This window comes from Eleutherodactylus coqui, chromosome 3 (assembly GCF_035609145.1).
Source record: "Eleutherodactylus coqui strain aEleCoq1 chromosome 3, aEleCoq1.hap1, whole genome shotgun sequence".
Classification (NCBI taxonomy): domain Eukaryota; kingdom Metazoa; phylum Chordata; class Amphibia; order Anura; family Eleutherodactylidae; genus Eleutherodactylus; species Eleutherodactylus coqui.
The window spans coordinates 156,232,726-156,247,564 of record NC_089839.1 but is presented as its reverse complement, the minus strand read 5'-3'; the positions used below and the strand labels follow the sequence as shown (position 1 = coordinate 156,247,564).

The following is a 14,839-nucleotide window of genomic DNA, read 5'->3' as shown; positions in this document are numbered from 1 at the left end:
TTCTATCTACCGTATATAGGGTTATTCAATAACCATATGGTGGAGTTATTCTTAAATTCATTGTAGGTAAAAAACATGAAAAATACCAAATAGTGTGAAAAACACCAATTACTGTGATTCATAGACACTAAATAAAAACTATGGTGCAGTCAGACCAATATTCAGGAGTTTGTGTGCTCCTCCTTATTTGGATGGATTTCCTCTGGATACCTCAATGACCGACACTGGTGTGCATTAACACATTTTTGCACAACACTAATATTACATATACAAGGTGTCCCATGGAAAAGTAGCCCGCCTTCGACAGTACTGCAACAAGAAGATCAAATGGATTGTTTTTTCCAAAGCTTTATTGATTTACCCATATTAAAAACACATGCTAGAAGTGGTCCCCGTTCACTTCTATTTACCTGTGGGCATGTTGCAAAAGGTTGGCTGATACTGCCTGCAGCTCTTTGACAGTGATGTTGCGGATAGTTTTTGTGAGGTTTCCCTTGAGTTCATCCAGGGTATATAGATTATTGGCATATACTTTCTACTTTACATTTATACAAAAATCTGATGTGGACAAGTCCAAAGAACACAGGCAGGAAGCATTGTTGGAAAAAGCAATACATTCTTTCTTCTGGTGTTATTTGGTCATAAAACTGTTCAAAGTGTCTGTGGTATTCACAGTTGATTCTAATAAAAATCGGGCCCACTATTCGTGTTCCTGCCATTGCACACCAAATGGCAATTTTTTGATCATATAGTAGATATTCAGTAGACCAGTACCTTGTATTGCATGAATTCTCGGGACCTGATAAATGAAACCACGCTTTGGCCGTCAAAGTACAAGAATTGGTTCAAAAGTCCTATAGAAAATCATAGTCAGCAGCCACATACAGTAATTTACGCCTTTAGCTTTCAGTTCCTACAGAATTACGAGTATACACATACACACAGACATACGTACATTGCGTTTAAAAAACAAAACACAAAAAAATCTGGCCCCTGGAAGTTGTTTTTTTGGGGGCAAAACTTGGCATGCAGTTCCATCTCAGGCAGATATACAAATTATGAGAGTTGTGCTGTGATTAGATGGACGGTTTTGTCACCTGAGAACCTAAAGGTGGTTCCACCCTTGTCCTATAAAGGTCTCTCAGAGACTTGTGTGCAGTGACCTCTACTTCAGCTTGTTGACCACTAGATGCCTTAACGACACAGAGAACAGATTTCACCCCGTTACCAGAGTCTGAGAGGGGGCCATTAGTGGGATGTAAGAAGTTGGATGGTTGTATCGATGAACTGTCCCCCACCTAGGCCATTCTGACCAGACTGTTAGGAGGCGTTGGGACCAGTGGATGCATGAGGGCACACAAGGCGACCGGGCTCAAGATGCCCTCAGAAGACCACAAAGTAGAGAGGATTATCCGACATGCACGAGCACCTACAATTGTTTCGTTGTCCGTCATCCAGAGACATATAATGCCATCGTTCTACCCCTGTGTCTGTCAGAACCATTTACAGGCACTTGGCTGAAGGACATTTTCTCTCATGGCACCCATTACATGTATGGCCTTTAACACCCACCCACTGCACCTCCATGTGCAGTGATGTCCTGAATGATGAAACTGGATGTTACAGACTGGAACTGCGTTGTTTTCAGCAATGAATCCAGGTTTAGTTTGGGCGCCGACTTCATTTGTGTTCATGTCTACTGACCTTGGGGTGAGCACCTCAATCCTGCCTTTGTTGTGAATCAGCACACTGCCCCCTGCTGGTGTGATGGTCTGAGGGGCCATTATATATGACAATCAGTCATCCTTTATAGTTGTACGAGGGACAATGACATCTCAGCGATACATTCAGGATATCCTGCAGCAACAAGTGCTGCCTCTTGGAAGCCTTGCCTTGAGGGACATTTTCCAGCCATACATAGTATAATTATACACACACACACTTCTATATCGGATGAAGTTGTTCCCTATAATTCTGCTGTGGCAAAGGAAAATGTGAGTTGGAACATCACTTGGGGCAAGCTGTACCACAATATGGAGTGCAATATGCTACGTCCGTGCAGCTCACAAGCACCACGCCAGCACGGACGTAGGGTGATGTTCACAACTATTTCGGAAGACGGACTTATACCCCGGAGAGCAGTGTGCGCACCACAACAGAAATACATTGCCCAGATTTAAAGCCTATGCGACAAGTGGAAAGGTACATACAGTTGGAAAAAGCCGCACACAATGCTATGCGGAACGGTAACACCACTCCAGGGAGAGGGAAGGAAGCCTGGCCCTAACCTAGCAGGAAGGTGACGGGTCCCTGCTTAAAGTGGGGACATCGCCTTGATAAAGGCGGCCCCACGGTCCCTAAATAACCCCTGGAGAGATGAACCGACACGCAAAGCACAAACAGAAATGAAAAGCAACAATACAACTGGAAAATAACCTGCAGCAACTTATGTGCAAGTGGAAAAACACCCAGCAAGGCATAGCTCCAAACTCCCAAGTTCTCCACCATAGAACGGAATAAGCAGCACTGGTCACCAGGAGGGGTGAGAATATATAGCCACTCTGCATCTGAAAAGTGGCAGAATGAATAGAAAACCACACCTCCACCATACTCCCAGACATGGCTAATCCAGCATGCATCCCGTGCAGCAAAGGCAGACAGCACAGGCAGAACTCTGCCCATGGTGCATTAACCCTTGACCTGCTTAACAAGACAACAGGTCTTTGGCCTGTGTTGAGGCCACCATGCCACGACGTTGTCGCAACTGACAGGCCGTGACACAATAACATACCATTGTGCATGAGACTTCAGAGCAGTACTATCCATTCAATGTAATCTAGATGGTCTCATTAGTCCATGAAAACAGCAGTCAGAGTCACTTACTCTATAACAAGGAAGTAGTTGAAAGTTCTAGTTGACTAATGTCTATAAGAATTTTTAGAAGAGAACACCCAAAGTGCAGGACTCTATTTGTCATAAATACATGAGCAATACTGCACATAACTATAAGGACTTATTTTCTATATTTATTTATACTGGTGGAGAGAATTCCATTCTGATTGCCATTAACCAAACTTATAAGTGAGAACAGTTCAGGAGTTGTTCCGGCTGTTGCCTGCATGGCCCCCCCAGAAGAAAAAGAGGCACATCCAGGGTTCCTTCATGTGGCCCGCCAGCCATAGAGCCCCCCGTATTCTTCAGGGTAGTTCGCATCCCTGCCCCGTGTGGGGTAGGCGATAATAGGGGAAAGTCTCTGCTGGAGTGTATAATTATGGGAGGAGGTGTGGCTGCGCTGGCCTATCAGGGGGTAGCGTGCCCCCTTCAAATCCTCCCTGCCCTCTCCATCTCTTCCTGCTCCATCCTGGCAGCTGTACTAAGGATCAACGATGGACAGCATTCCAGCCTCTGGGCCCTGCAGCTCCCCAGACCACATTTGGGCCAAGGGTAAGCTCTGCCTGGCGACCAGCTTCCCCACTGCTGTACCCCTCCCGCATGTGGAGTACGAATGGAGTATGAGAAAATTTCCATCTCACAGAGCAGGAGCCAGCTACGCCAGAGAAGTTCTTCTCTTTTAGGCGTCCCAGGCATCCCCCGAAGACACTTCCTCCCCATAAGGATTTTAACAAACGCTTTTTCAATTTAGGTTATTTGGACATGATGTACCCTTTTTCACAAGATCTAGTAGAGTCGTCTTTGTCGGTGGTTAATCTGCCTGTCTCCCGCGTGGTGAAGCACCCTGTTCTGCCCAAAGTGGATGCTTCTTCTCTCCAGGACTCCCTAGATTGGAAGCTAGAGTCTTTGGCGAAGTCAGTGTTTGAGGCAGCGGGTTCAGCTCTTAGACCCGTATTCACCTCGTCCTGGGTCAGTCAGGCAATCACAAATTAGGCAAAGCTGTTGCGTGGGGAAATTCTCATGGGGGATCTGGCAGATATAGCGCAGCAAATTAAACAGGCAGGCAAGTTTCTCTGCGAAGCTTCCTTGGATGCGGCCAAGCTTGTGGCATGAGCATCTGCTGCCTTGGTGGCGACACACTGGATTCTGTGGCTAAAGTCCTGGGATGCAGATGCCTCCTCCAAGAGGTTGCTGCCCAGCATTCCCTTTGCAGGATCGCGTCTTTTCGGCGCCAGGCTGGATGAGCTAATCTCGGAAGCTACAGGAGGAAAGAGTTCTCAGCTACTGCAGAGTCGCTCCAAGCAACCAACAGCCCCACCGCAAAGGCGTTTTCGTTCCTTCCTCGCAGGTCGGAGGGCAGGAAGGCCCCTCAGAAGCAGTAGCAAAAGAATAGACCATCATTCAAGCCAAGGCCATCCTCACGGTCAGGGCCTCAGTCTGCTAAGACCCCCAGGACCAAGTCCTCTGCCTGAGGGGAGGGACAGCCTTCCCAGTGTTTTCCTTCAGGCTGTTCATGACTTGTGTAACCAGGCCACCCGTCCCCGGCAGTGGACCATACAGTCAAGATGGGACAGGTCGGTGCGCTTCCTCGATCGGAAGATAAAGGTTCCACCGAGGATGCAGCGCTCCCTCCAATGGTGGCTGGACTCTCCACGCATTCAGCGGGGCAAGTCGTTGCTGCCCCTACAGTGGTAAGTCCTCTCTACGGACACCACACCGCGGGGCCTAGTGGCACAAAGGGACCTGGTCCAGACAGGAGTCCGGTCTCCCAATCATTGTATTGGAGCTGCAGGCAATTCTTCGGCTACAAAATTTAGCGTCCCAGATGTCAGGAAGTCCAGTATGGATCCTGTCATGGGCTGAGGGTCATCTCCCTGCGCTATCGTCAGTCTTCATTCCCTGGCTACTCAAGAGAATCAGGAATGAAGGGCTTCCAGTAGTTCTCATAGCTCTGGATCTTCTCTGTCTAGGACCCCTCTACTGTCAGAGTTTGTCCACGCTACGTTTTAACGGCATGGCGGTCAAGGCCGTGGTTTTAAAAGGCACGGGATTTTGCAGACCTGATCATCCAAATGATTAAGGTGAGAAATCTGTCCTCACCGATGGCGTATCATAGTGTTTGGAGAGGATTCGTCCTTTGGTGCGAGAAGAGGGGTTCCACCTCAGTTCCCTCAAGGGACAGATTTCTGCCTTGTCTGTCCTTTTTCAGTGCCCTTGTCATCCAGGTCAGTTGTGCCCACCTTCCTGCAGGGAGTGGCTAATACCGCACCCCCGTTTCGCTCCACGGTGCCACCTTGGGATTTGAGTCTGGTCATGGACGCCCTACAGGTTCATCCATTCGAACAGTTAGCAAAAGTACCATGACGGTTCTTGTCCTGGAAGGTAGCTTTCCTGGTGGTGGTTACTCCCCTCCGAAGGGCCTCACCGTCGTCGAAGCCGCTGTTTACAGTGTTCCACCAGGATATGGTTGTATTGCGTTCAGTTACTTCTTTTTTCTCCCAAAGGTGGCGCCTGCTTTTCATATCAATGAGGACATTGTACTGCTGTCGTTTTATCCGGCGGCAGTTCACTCAAGGGGATGGGCTCTGCACACTTTAGACCTAGTGCGAGCACTGAAGATCTATTTGGAACAGACTTCGTCATTCCAATGCTCTGATCTGTTATTTGTGATACCGGAAGGTCTGAGACGTGGTCTGGCGGCCTCCAAAGTTACCATCGCACGCTGGATTCGCTCGGCGGTGGTTGAGGTCGACCGGGCTAAGGGTAAGACACTGCCGTTTTTCGTGACGGCGCATTCTGCCAGTGCGGTGGGGGCCTCATGGGTGGTCTGCCATGGTGCCTCTGCTTCGCAAGTGTGTAGGGCGGCTACTTGGTTGTCCCTACACACTTTTTCTAGGTTCTACCAAATTCACACTTTTGCGTCAGCCGACACTTCACTAGGTCGGAAGGTTTTACAGACGGCTATAAACTGACTGCGTTTATGATTTTCCTTTTCCCTCTCTCGGGGGGACTGCTTTGGAATGTCCCACGGTCTTTGCAATGACACGAGTGAGAAAAGAGGATTTTTTACTCAACGTAAAATCTGTCTCGTCATTGGGGGACCCAGCACCCCCCCTTATTTATAGTACACAGTTTTGTTGTCCTGACCAGGACCCTGGTTCTGTAAGTTGCACATGGTGCTGTGTTTTTGTTACACTTATAGCCTGTGTGTCATATTGCTAACTATTGTTGTCTTTCCGTTCTCACGTGGCTGCTCCTACTGCGGGCATACAAACTGATTAGCCTGGTGTCAGCAGGAGGGAATATATCCAGTGGGTGGAGCCAAGACTTTTTTGCTTAGTGTCACTTCCTAGTGGCAGTAGCTATATCCCATGGTCTCTTTTCGCTTTATAAAGGCGAACTTTCCTTCCTTCCAAAGCAGGGGGAAAAAGGCGCAGCTTATAAAGCGAATGTGTCGAAATTCGTTGCATAGGCATTTGTTCGTGCGATCGAGTGTTTAAATGCACGATCACACTAACTAAATTGCGGTGGCACAAACAAACTTGCAATCTTACGAAGAAAAGTGCAATCACTTACCAGTTTCACTGCCATCCATACGTGCCGCCGATTGGTGGGGAGCGCATCGGGAATTGCTGCTGCTTCCCCACCTCCACCTACCAGCCTTTTCCTTTCCTCCTGCTGAACAAGTGCCACTGTGACACAGAGCTCTACTGCTCTGTCGTCTGGCACTATCCCCTGGGCGAGTTCAAAATATTTTTCCCCCTCTAAAACAGGGGTGCGCCCAATAAAGCAAAAAACACGGTATATATGGGGGGGCCTTTGTTATTTCCCTTATCGCTACAATACATTACAGTCTCTGATTACTCTAACCAATACAGAACTGCCCCTATACTAAATTGAAGTGGACCATTTGTATCCAAGCACAAAACATGTCAAAACATGAAAATGCTATTATACTCAGAAATTTTATTCACAATTAGATAAATCGGACTCAACCAATATAAGTTCCTGGAATATTGGCCAAGAAAATCCTCAAAGAAAAACAAAACATAAAAAAATATTTTTCATAATGTTACAAGCATGTTCTTCTTGCAGTATATTAAAATAAAAAGGCACATTTATAAAACTGTATAAAAGAGAGAAAAAAAACAACAGTCTGGGTTGCCCCCTAGCAACCAATCCCAGCACAACTTTCATTTTGTATTCTGTCTAGGTAAAACGAAAGCTGAACTATGATTAGTTGCTATAGGTAACTAAGGCAGTTTTTTATTATATATATTTTTTATATAATCTTTAGAATTATGGTATTTGTACGATTTCTTCCACAGGAAGCATTTTTATCACCCCACAGTTACAGGTCATTGTTTAGGGATGATAAGTAATTCTTTATAGTAGCATGTCCTCCATACAGTACAGGTGAAGAAAGCTGATTGTTATGCTAGGGTTATGTTAACGCTTGGACTTTAGTTTCCTCTTTGCATCTCTGTGCCTTTTCTTGCAAGCCTACAACAAAAAAAAAAAAACAGTTCCAATGAGAATTAGGCCATATTTACAGGGTTGGGGTGAGTAAAAGATAAAATACAATACTGGTACTTAGGCGCTGCTCTCCAATAAATCTCATAAGACAGTGGGATAAGTTGTCTAATAGAGATGAGCGAACGTGCTCGGCCACGCCCCTTTTTCGCCCGAATACCGCGAATTCCGAGTACTTCCGTACTCGGGCGAAAAAATTCGGGGGGCGCCGTGGCGGCACGGGGGGTAGCAGTGGGGAGTGAGGGGAAGAGGGAGAGAGAGAGGGCTCCCCCCTGTTCCCCGCTGCTACCCCCCGCACCGCCACGCCTCTCCCCGCCCCCCGAATCTTTGCGCGCGAGTACTGAAGTACTCGAAAATGGCGGTACTCGGGTGCGTAAGTACTCGTAACGAGTACGTTCGCTCATCTCTATTGTCTAACTTCTTTTTTTATTAAATAAATTTAAAACCAGCAGAAGATATGTGTTTTGGGGTTAGACCCTTCATCAGTCATTCTGGGTAGAAAATCACTGTTGGGGCTGCGGGATATGGACCCAAAAGCGCTGGTGGTACTTCTACTGGTGCTCCCAGGTCCTGGCATCTCATGCCTTCCGGCACCTCCACTGCTCAAACGATGCTGACTAAATTAGCCCTCATGAGCCTGTCTTAACCTCTTCCCACTATAGGACGTACACTTACGTCCTGCGGGGTCGGGGTATGTATGAAGAGAGATCGGCGGGCAATAGCTGCAATCAGCCGCGCGGCTGATCGGCACTATTAACCCTTTAAATGCCATCATCAATTCTGATGAAATTGCAGGGAGACTTGCTGGTGTAATGGCAGCCGTGGGTTTTCTGAAAGGCCCCAGAGCTGTCTTAGCAGACTGCCTATCAAGCCATCCCCATAGGGTGGCTTCAAAGACTGCCTGCCTAATAGCAGTATGATGTAATACTATAACATTACATTATACTGCAGGAGCGAACAAAGCATTGCTAGTTGTGGTCCCCTAGGAGGACTAAAAAAGAAAGTAAAAATAATATAAATAAAAGTTTTACTAATTGTAAAAAAAAGAAGTGATAAAAAGTTTAAAATCACCCCCCCCCCCCTTTTGCCATATCTATAATAAAATAATCTAAATCCTAAAACAAAAATACATATTTGGTATTGCCGCAACTGCAAAAGTCTGATCTATCAAAGTAACGCATTTACCCCGCACGATGAACGTCCTCCTGAAAAAAAAAAAAACTGCCAGAAATACACTTTTTTGGTCACCCCGTCTCCCAGAAAAAAATGCAACAAAAATCGATCAAAAAGACATATGTATTCCAAAATAGTACCAACATAAATTACAGGACAGCTCGCAAAAAATAAGCTCTTGCACAACTACGTCGATGGAAAAATAAAAAAGTTATTGTGTGCAGAAGATGGCGACAGAAAATAATTTAAAATTAAAGTACAGGGTGGAGCGCGGTAATTTGCTAATTTGGGAGTGAAATAAAAAAATAATGAACTTGTAAAAACTTTATTTAATATTTTATTTACATTGAACAGTAGTGGAATTTATAAATTATTTGGTTTTAAATATTGTATCTGGCAAATGTTGACCTTCGCTCTCCACACACTGCTGCATACGTTTTCTGAAGTTCTCATGCACTCTTTCAAGCATGTCGACTGGTATTCTGGCAATCTCAGCGTCAATATTGTTCCTTAGGTCTTCCAGGGTGTTGGGACGGTTGCAATACAGATGTTCGTCGTGTAACATAATCCCGTGCTGACAATTGTTGGACCACGCACATTTTATACGGGTGAAAATTCAGTTCACTATGAAGAATCCGGTGGAGAGAACGTCTTGGAATGCCAAGAGCAAGTGCTTGCTTCCGAGCAGAGCGTTTCGGAGATTGCAATACTGCTGCTCTAACTCGTTCGATGTTCGTAGCGAAGGTCAACATTTGCCAGATACAATATTTAAAACCAAATAATTTGTAAATTCCACTACTGTTCAATGTAAATAAAATATAAAATAAAGTTTTTACAAGTTCATTATTTTTTTATTTCATTCCCAAATTAGCAAATTACCGCGCTCCACCCTGTAGTACAGCAAAAATATTATAATGTTGGTATCGTAGTAATCGTACTGACCCATAGAATAAAGTGATCATGTCATTTTGCAGTTTGTGCGCCGTAGAAACAAGGTGCACCGAAAGATGGGGGAATGTCATTTTTTTACCCCATTTTATTCCACTTAGAATTTTTTTTTAAGGTTTTCAGTACATTCATGGTACATTAAATAGTACCACTGAAAAGCCCTCATACAGCTACGTCGATGGATAAATAAAGGAGTTACGATTTTTTAAAAAGGAGGGGGGGGGGGGGGTGAGAAAAAAAAAAAAAAAAAAAAAAAAAAAGGGCTGTGCCATTAACCCCTTCCCTCTCCATGACGTAAGGGTACGTAATGGGAGCGGGGTACTTCCCGCAAAATGACATACCCTTACGTCATAAGGATAGCGCGAAATCATGACAGATCTGTCGGCTGTCAGTCATAGCCGGCTTCCCACGGCAACAGCGGGGGTGCATCGGAGATGCGCCCCCCGCTGTTAACCCCTCCCCTGCCGCGATCTATGTAGATCGCGGCATGGGAAGGGTTCACAGAGGGAGCACACTCACTCTGTACAGTTGCCGGGCTCTCGTGATATAATCGCAGAGAGCCCGGCTGTTTGCTATGGCAACAGGACGCCAGATACCGGCGTCTTGTATTGCCAGAGCCTGTGATCACTGTATAAGCGATAAGGCATGGCAGGACAGAAGTCCTGCCATGCCTTATCACAGCGATCATCAGTGCTGTGCTGTGCTGCAAGTCCCCCAGAGGAACACAAATAGTGTAAAAAAAATTTAAAAAAAAAGGATTACAAAAATGTACAACAAAGAAAACTGAAAAAAACAAGACCCTTTTTAGGTGCTTTTTCTCATATTAGCATAAAAAAAAGTTTTAAAAAAATTGAAATCCCACATATTTGGTATCGACACGTCCGTAACGACGTGTACAATAAGTTGAACATGCTTTTTATTCTGCACGGCAAAAAGCGTAAAAACAAAACACTAAAAAACAGAGGCAAAATGTATAATTTTTAGCATTTTGCCTCCCAAAAAAGGCAATAAAAGTGATAAAAAAAAGCCGTATATTCCCCAAAATGGTACTGGTACGCAGAAAAAATGGATTGTATTATTTATGCTGCGTGATTAACGCTGTAAAAAAAAAATGTTAGAATTGATGTGTTTTTCCCTCCTTGTTATCATAAAAAAAAAAAAAAAAAAAAAAAAAGGTTTTCAATATAGTCTATGTACCCAAAAATGGCACCATCCAAAACTACAGTTCGCCATGCAAAAAACAAGCCCTTATACGTCCGCGTCGAAGTAAAAAAGTTATGGCTTTTAAAAAATGGAGATGAAATCCACCAAAAATCGTTGCGTCCTTGAGCCCAAAATAGGCCATGTCCTTAAGGGGCTGATGGACAAAGACTCAGAAAAACAGGGTTTCAAATCACTACCTGCTACAGCATGCTCCCATGACGTGCTCTGCACATTGTCCTTCATAAACACAGTGCATCATTCTGACCCTGTACAACAACCCAATCAATGTTCTGCTGCCCAAGTTTGCTGTTCTGAACTGAATATTACTGCCGAATAGAGTCTCTGAAACATGCGGTGCGTTTTATGTTTGACCTATACATAAGTAGAGGTTAATTCAAACATAGTTCCTGTTGGCCCAACTATGAGCCGTTCATAGTGTGTATGATTCATTCATCTTAGCTGTTTGAACGAGCAACAAGGGGTCCTGCAACATTGTGCATCTGTTGAATATACTCATTTGCCATGTCACAGACTGAACCAATGGGAATAAAAAACATCAATTCACTGCAAATTAATGTTTTCTGTTACAATCAAATCATTCAACACTGCACTGTTTCTTTGATACATTGATATCATCATGCTTCATATCGTTATTATCAAACGCTAATGGAGAAGTCTTGAAAAGAGCGTTTTTATCATTAGCTCTGCAAAATAACTTGCTAGATGATTTAATGGCCACATGAGGGAATGAACAGTGCCTTCTGCCAACAGTATCGCTTGCAATGTTACAAACATCTGTTGATGCTTGTATAACAAACACGTATACACTGGTTAATTGTCGTTAATATGCATTCAAGCTCTTCAAGTCTGTGGGAGTAAACTCAACACTGACGCACAAGTTATAAACAGGGAACAAGAGCTAGTCACCAGCGGGGATAATTAAAGAAGAACCTCCTCTGAAAACTTACACTGAAAGGGTCGTCTCAAGAAGACATCCCCGTTTTGTAAGGATTGTGGCCCAGTTGATCTGCTAATCACTGCAGGTTTGGCTTCTCAAACCCACAGAGATCAGTTATTGCCAGGGAAACAACTTGCTGTATATCACAGCTAATCAGATGAATGGACAACCATATAATACATGGGTGGGACTTCCTGATCATTTATGAGCCCTCTTCTGTGGCTCATACAGTAAAAGGGAGTCGCAAACAGAGGACTCTCCTCTCAGACATATACGTTTCACAATTCTTCATGAAAAACAATCCTTTTAATGGTCGCCGTGGTTGCTACTGAATCTGCTGGGCAACACAGATATAGTTACCAATTCGCTGCATATACATAAATAATGGTGTCAGAATTCTGGCCACAAAACTGCTCTTAACCCTTTCCAATCCACTATCTGATGTCTGAAGACATTCTGATTGAAGGCTGAACAACTCTGATGTCGGAAGACGTCCGGCAGGGTATTTTTACTGTACATTACTGGCCGCTCTTTTGTCAGGGGCCTCTCGAGCATGGCCCATATTGCAGACTGCACCAATGTCTTATGGCAGAAAAAGAAAGCTGCCTAGGAAACCCTGGATGCAAAATTGGATTGCAATGGGTTAATCAGTCAAGAAGAAGGAGTGCCTGGAAGCTCGAAGAGGGTGCAGCAGCACTTATGGCCACCGAATAAGTGCAGGATCTAGTGGATGCCTTACTGGAATGTCCCACGACAGAGCCAACCTACACTGTATTCTGCATTACATGAAGGTGCATTAAAGGGAATCAGTCATGATTAGAGATGAGCGAGCGTACTCGGCCACGCCCTTTTCGCCCGAGTACCGCGATTTTCGAGTACTTCCATACTCGGGTGAAAAGATTCGGGGGGTGCCGTGGGTGAGTGGGGGGTTGCAGCGGGGAGTGGGGGGGAGAGGGAGAGAGAGGGCTCCCCCCTCTTCCCCGCTGCTACCCCCCACGCCTGCCGGCGCCCCCCGAATCTTTTCACCCGAGTACTCAAGTACTCGAAAATAGCGGTACTCGATCGAGTAATTACTCGAAACGAGTACATTCGCTCATCTCTAGTCATGACCTTTAAAGGGCCAATAAACTACATCATGGGACTAAAGGTTTAGAGGGGAAGGAGTGGTGTTTGACACAGCCCTGGAATGTAAAGCAAAAGGCAAAAAAAAGTCACTGCGCTCATAAGAATAAGTAGAAAAAAACAATGAACGTCACTTACATGGAAAGAGGAGGGAATGGTACAAACCACACCCTTCATGGTTTCGGTTACATAAGGACCAGCTGTCCCACCACCATGTTACTTGTTTCCTTTGCTTGAATTAAAATTGAATCTTCTACCACTGGATTTTTTTTTCCTGACGTGTCTAGAAGGTTGAGGCTGGTACCATATGGCCCTCTTTCCATGCAAGTGACATTGACTGTTTTTTCCACTCACTCTTATGAGCGCAGTGAGTTTTTTGTCTTTTGCTTTACTTTATATACACCAACTTTTTTTTTTTAAACTTTGGGTTTCCCTGCTGCTTTCCTGGTTACCAGGATGCCCTGTGGGGCATAAGTGGTGCTGTTTCCTGATTGCCTACTGGGACTACAGGTCTCAGCGGGTGGCGCCAACCCAAGGGCCTACCCGTTCACACCAGGGTGAGTCCTTCTTGTTTTTTTGACATATTGTTTATTCCTTTGAGACGCTGTTCTGCTCACTCTTATTTTACAGCCCTGGAATGGGCACCCAGTGAGTATCAAGCACAGCTCCCCATAGTTTATGGGGGCTCAAAGGTCATGCATGACAGGTTCCCTTTGAATGAAGAATTACTTCCGTTAACAAGCCTTACCTCCATGATGGTCTCTCTCATGTGATCCCAGTCTTTTGACTTTGGCTCATATTTGGATGATCGAAGGAACATCTTTGGACCCTCTGAATAGCAATATGAAGTAGAGAACATTTCCCCATTAGCTGGACTGATATGGTTAGTAATGAATCATAGCTAACAGCCACCAATGGGGCAGCAGAAAATGTTTTATAGCCCAACAGAACATATAACGGGGGGTTGGGAGTTATGTACCTTTTAATCGTTTGTCATCTTTCACAAAAAAGAAAAACCGAATGCTGCTGCTTCTCTCCAACTGTGAGCTGGAAGACATAATGAAATGTTCAGACCACTAATCTCTATGACACTTCTTCCTTCTACCAAGCTTAGTTCTGAAACTTGTGGCTTGGCAAACACCTGTTGAGAAATACTGCAGAAAACCGCAAATACACACAAATATGGTATTTTAACAAAAAACACTGTTCTTTCTATGTAATTATGCCAAATTGACAAATAAAAAAAGCTACCTGATGGATTATGTGAAAATGGAAAGCTCACTTTTACAACATGCCAAAACAACAAACGTTACCTGTACTTAGCTCCTTAACAGCCCCTCAGCAAGTGATTTGATTCTCAATAATTGGGCATTTTTTAGCCATTTTGACACATGGCGGTTTAATTTCCCTTAATTTGCTTTTTTCAATTTGCTGAGTTATCTACATAAATTTTATGTCCATTTTTCATGACACAGGCAGATTTGATCTGAGTGTCTCAAGATAAAGCAGCTGTGTCATGCAGAAGGCAACAGACAGTCATGTAATTGCTATATCCAATGCCTTTATTTAAAGCGGTTGACCAGTATTTTTACTATTTGGTAACCTATTCTCAGTATAGGTCATCAAAAGTTGATTGGCAGTGGTCCGCCCATGGGATTCCCGCTGATCAACTTTTCGCCAAGCTGCTGTCAGTGCAAACAGCGCTAGAAGCAATTAGGGCTGTCCATAATGCAGTGGCTTGGATTGGTACTGCAAGCACAGCTGCCATTAAATTCAATTGGAATTGTGCCTGTAGTACCATCATAGTCCGCTGCAAAGTTGACAGCACTATCTGCTTCCAGCATTACTTGCATTGACAGTGGGCCCAGGTAACAGCTGACTGACAGGGATACTGAGCGGTGGTCTCCATCAATCAAATACTTATGACTTATTCTGAGGATTAATATAATGGTCATTAAGCTCTGTGTATGCTAAAAAGGAGAAGATGGATCTGCTCAACTGCAGTAGCAA

At 44.6% G+C, this 14,839-nt stretch overlaps 1 protein-coding gene across 2 annotated transcripts in view; it reads right to left on the bottom strand.

Moving 5' to 3' along the window:
- Positions 1 to 6,845: 6,845 nt before the first annotated feature.
- The window catches only part of NOL8 (nucleolar protein 8), a 46,050-nt gene continuing 38,056 nt past the window's right edge, over positions 6,846 to 14,839 (bottom strand). For both annotated transcript variants that reach the window (XM_066596416.1, XM_066596417.1), the window contains exons 15-17: positions 13,809 to 13,876; positions 13,578 to 13,660; positions 6,846 to 7,395 (exon numbers count right to left, since the gene is read on the bottom strand). In XM_066596416.1, the coding sequence (XP_066452513.1) occupies positions 7,342 to 7,395; positions 13,578 to 13,660; positions 13,809 to 13,876 (205 nt within the window). In that variant the 3' untranslated portion in view covers positions 6,846 to 7,341. The remainder of the gene's footprint in view (positions 7,396 to 13,577; positions 13,661 to 13,808; positions 13,877 to 14,839) is intronic.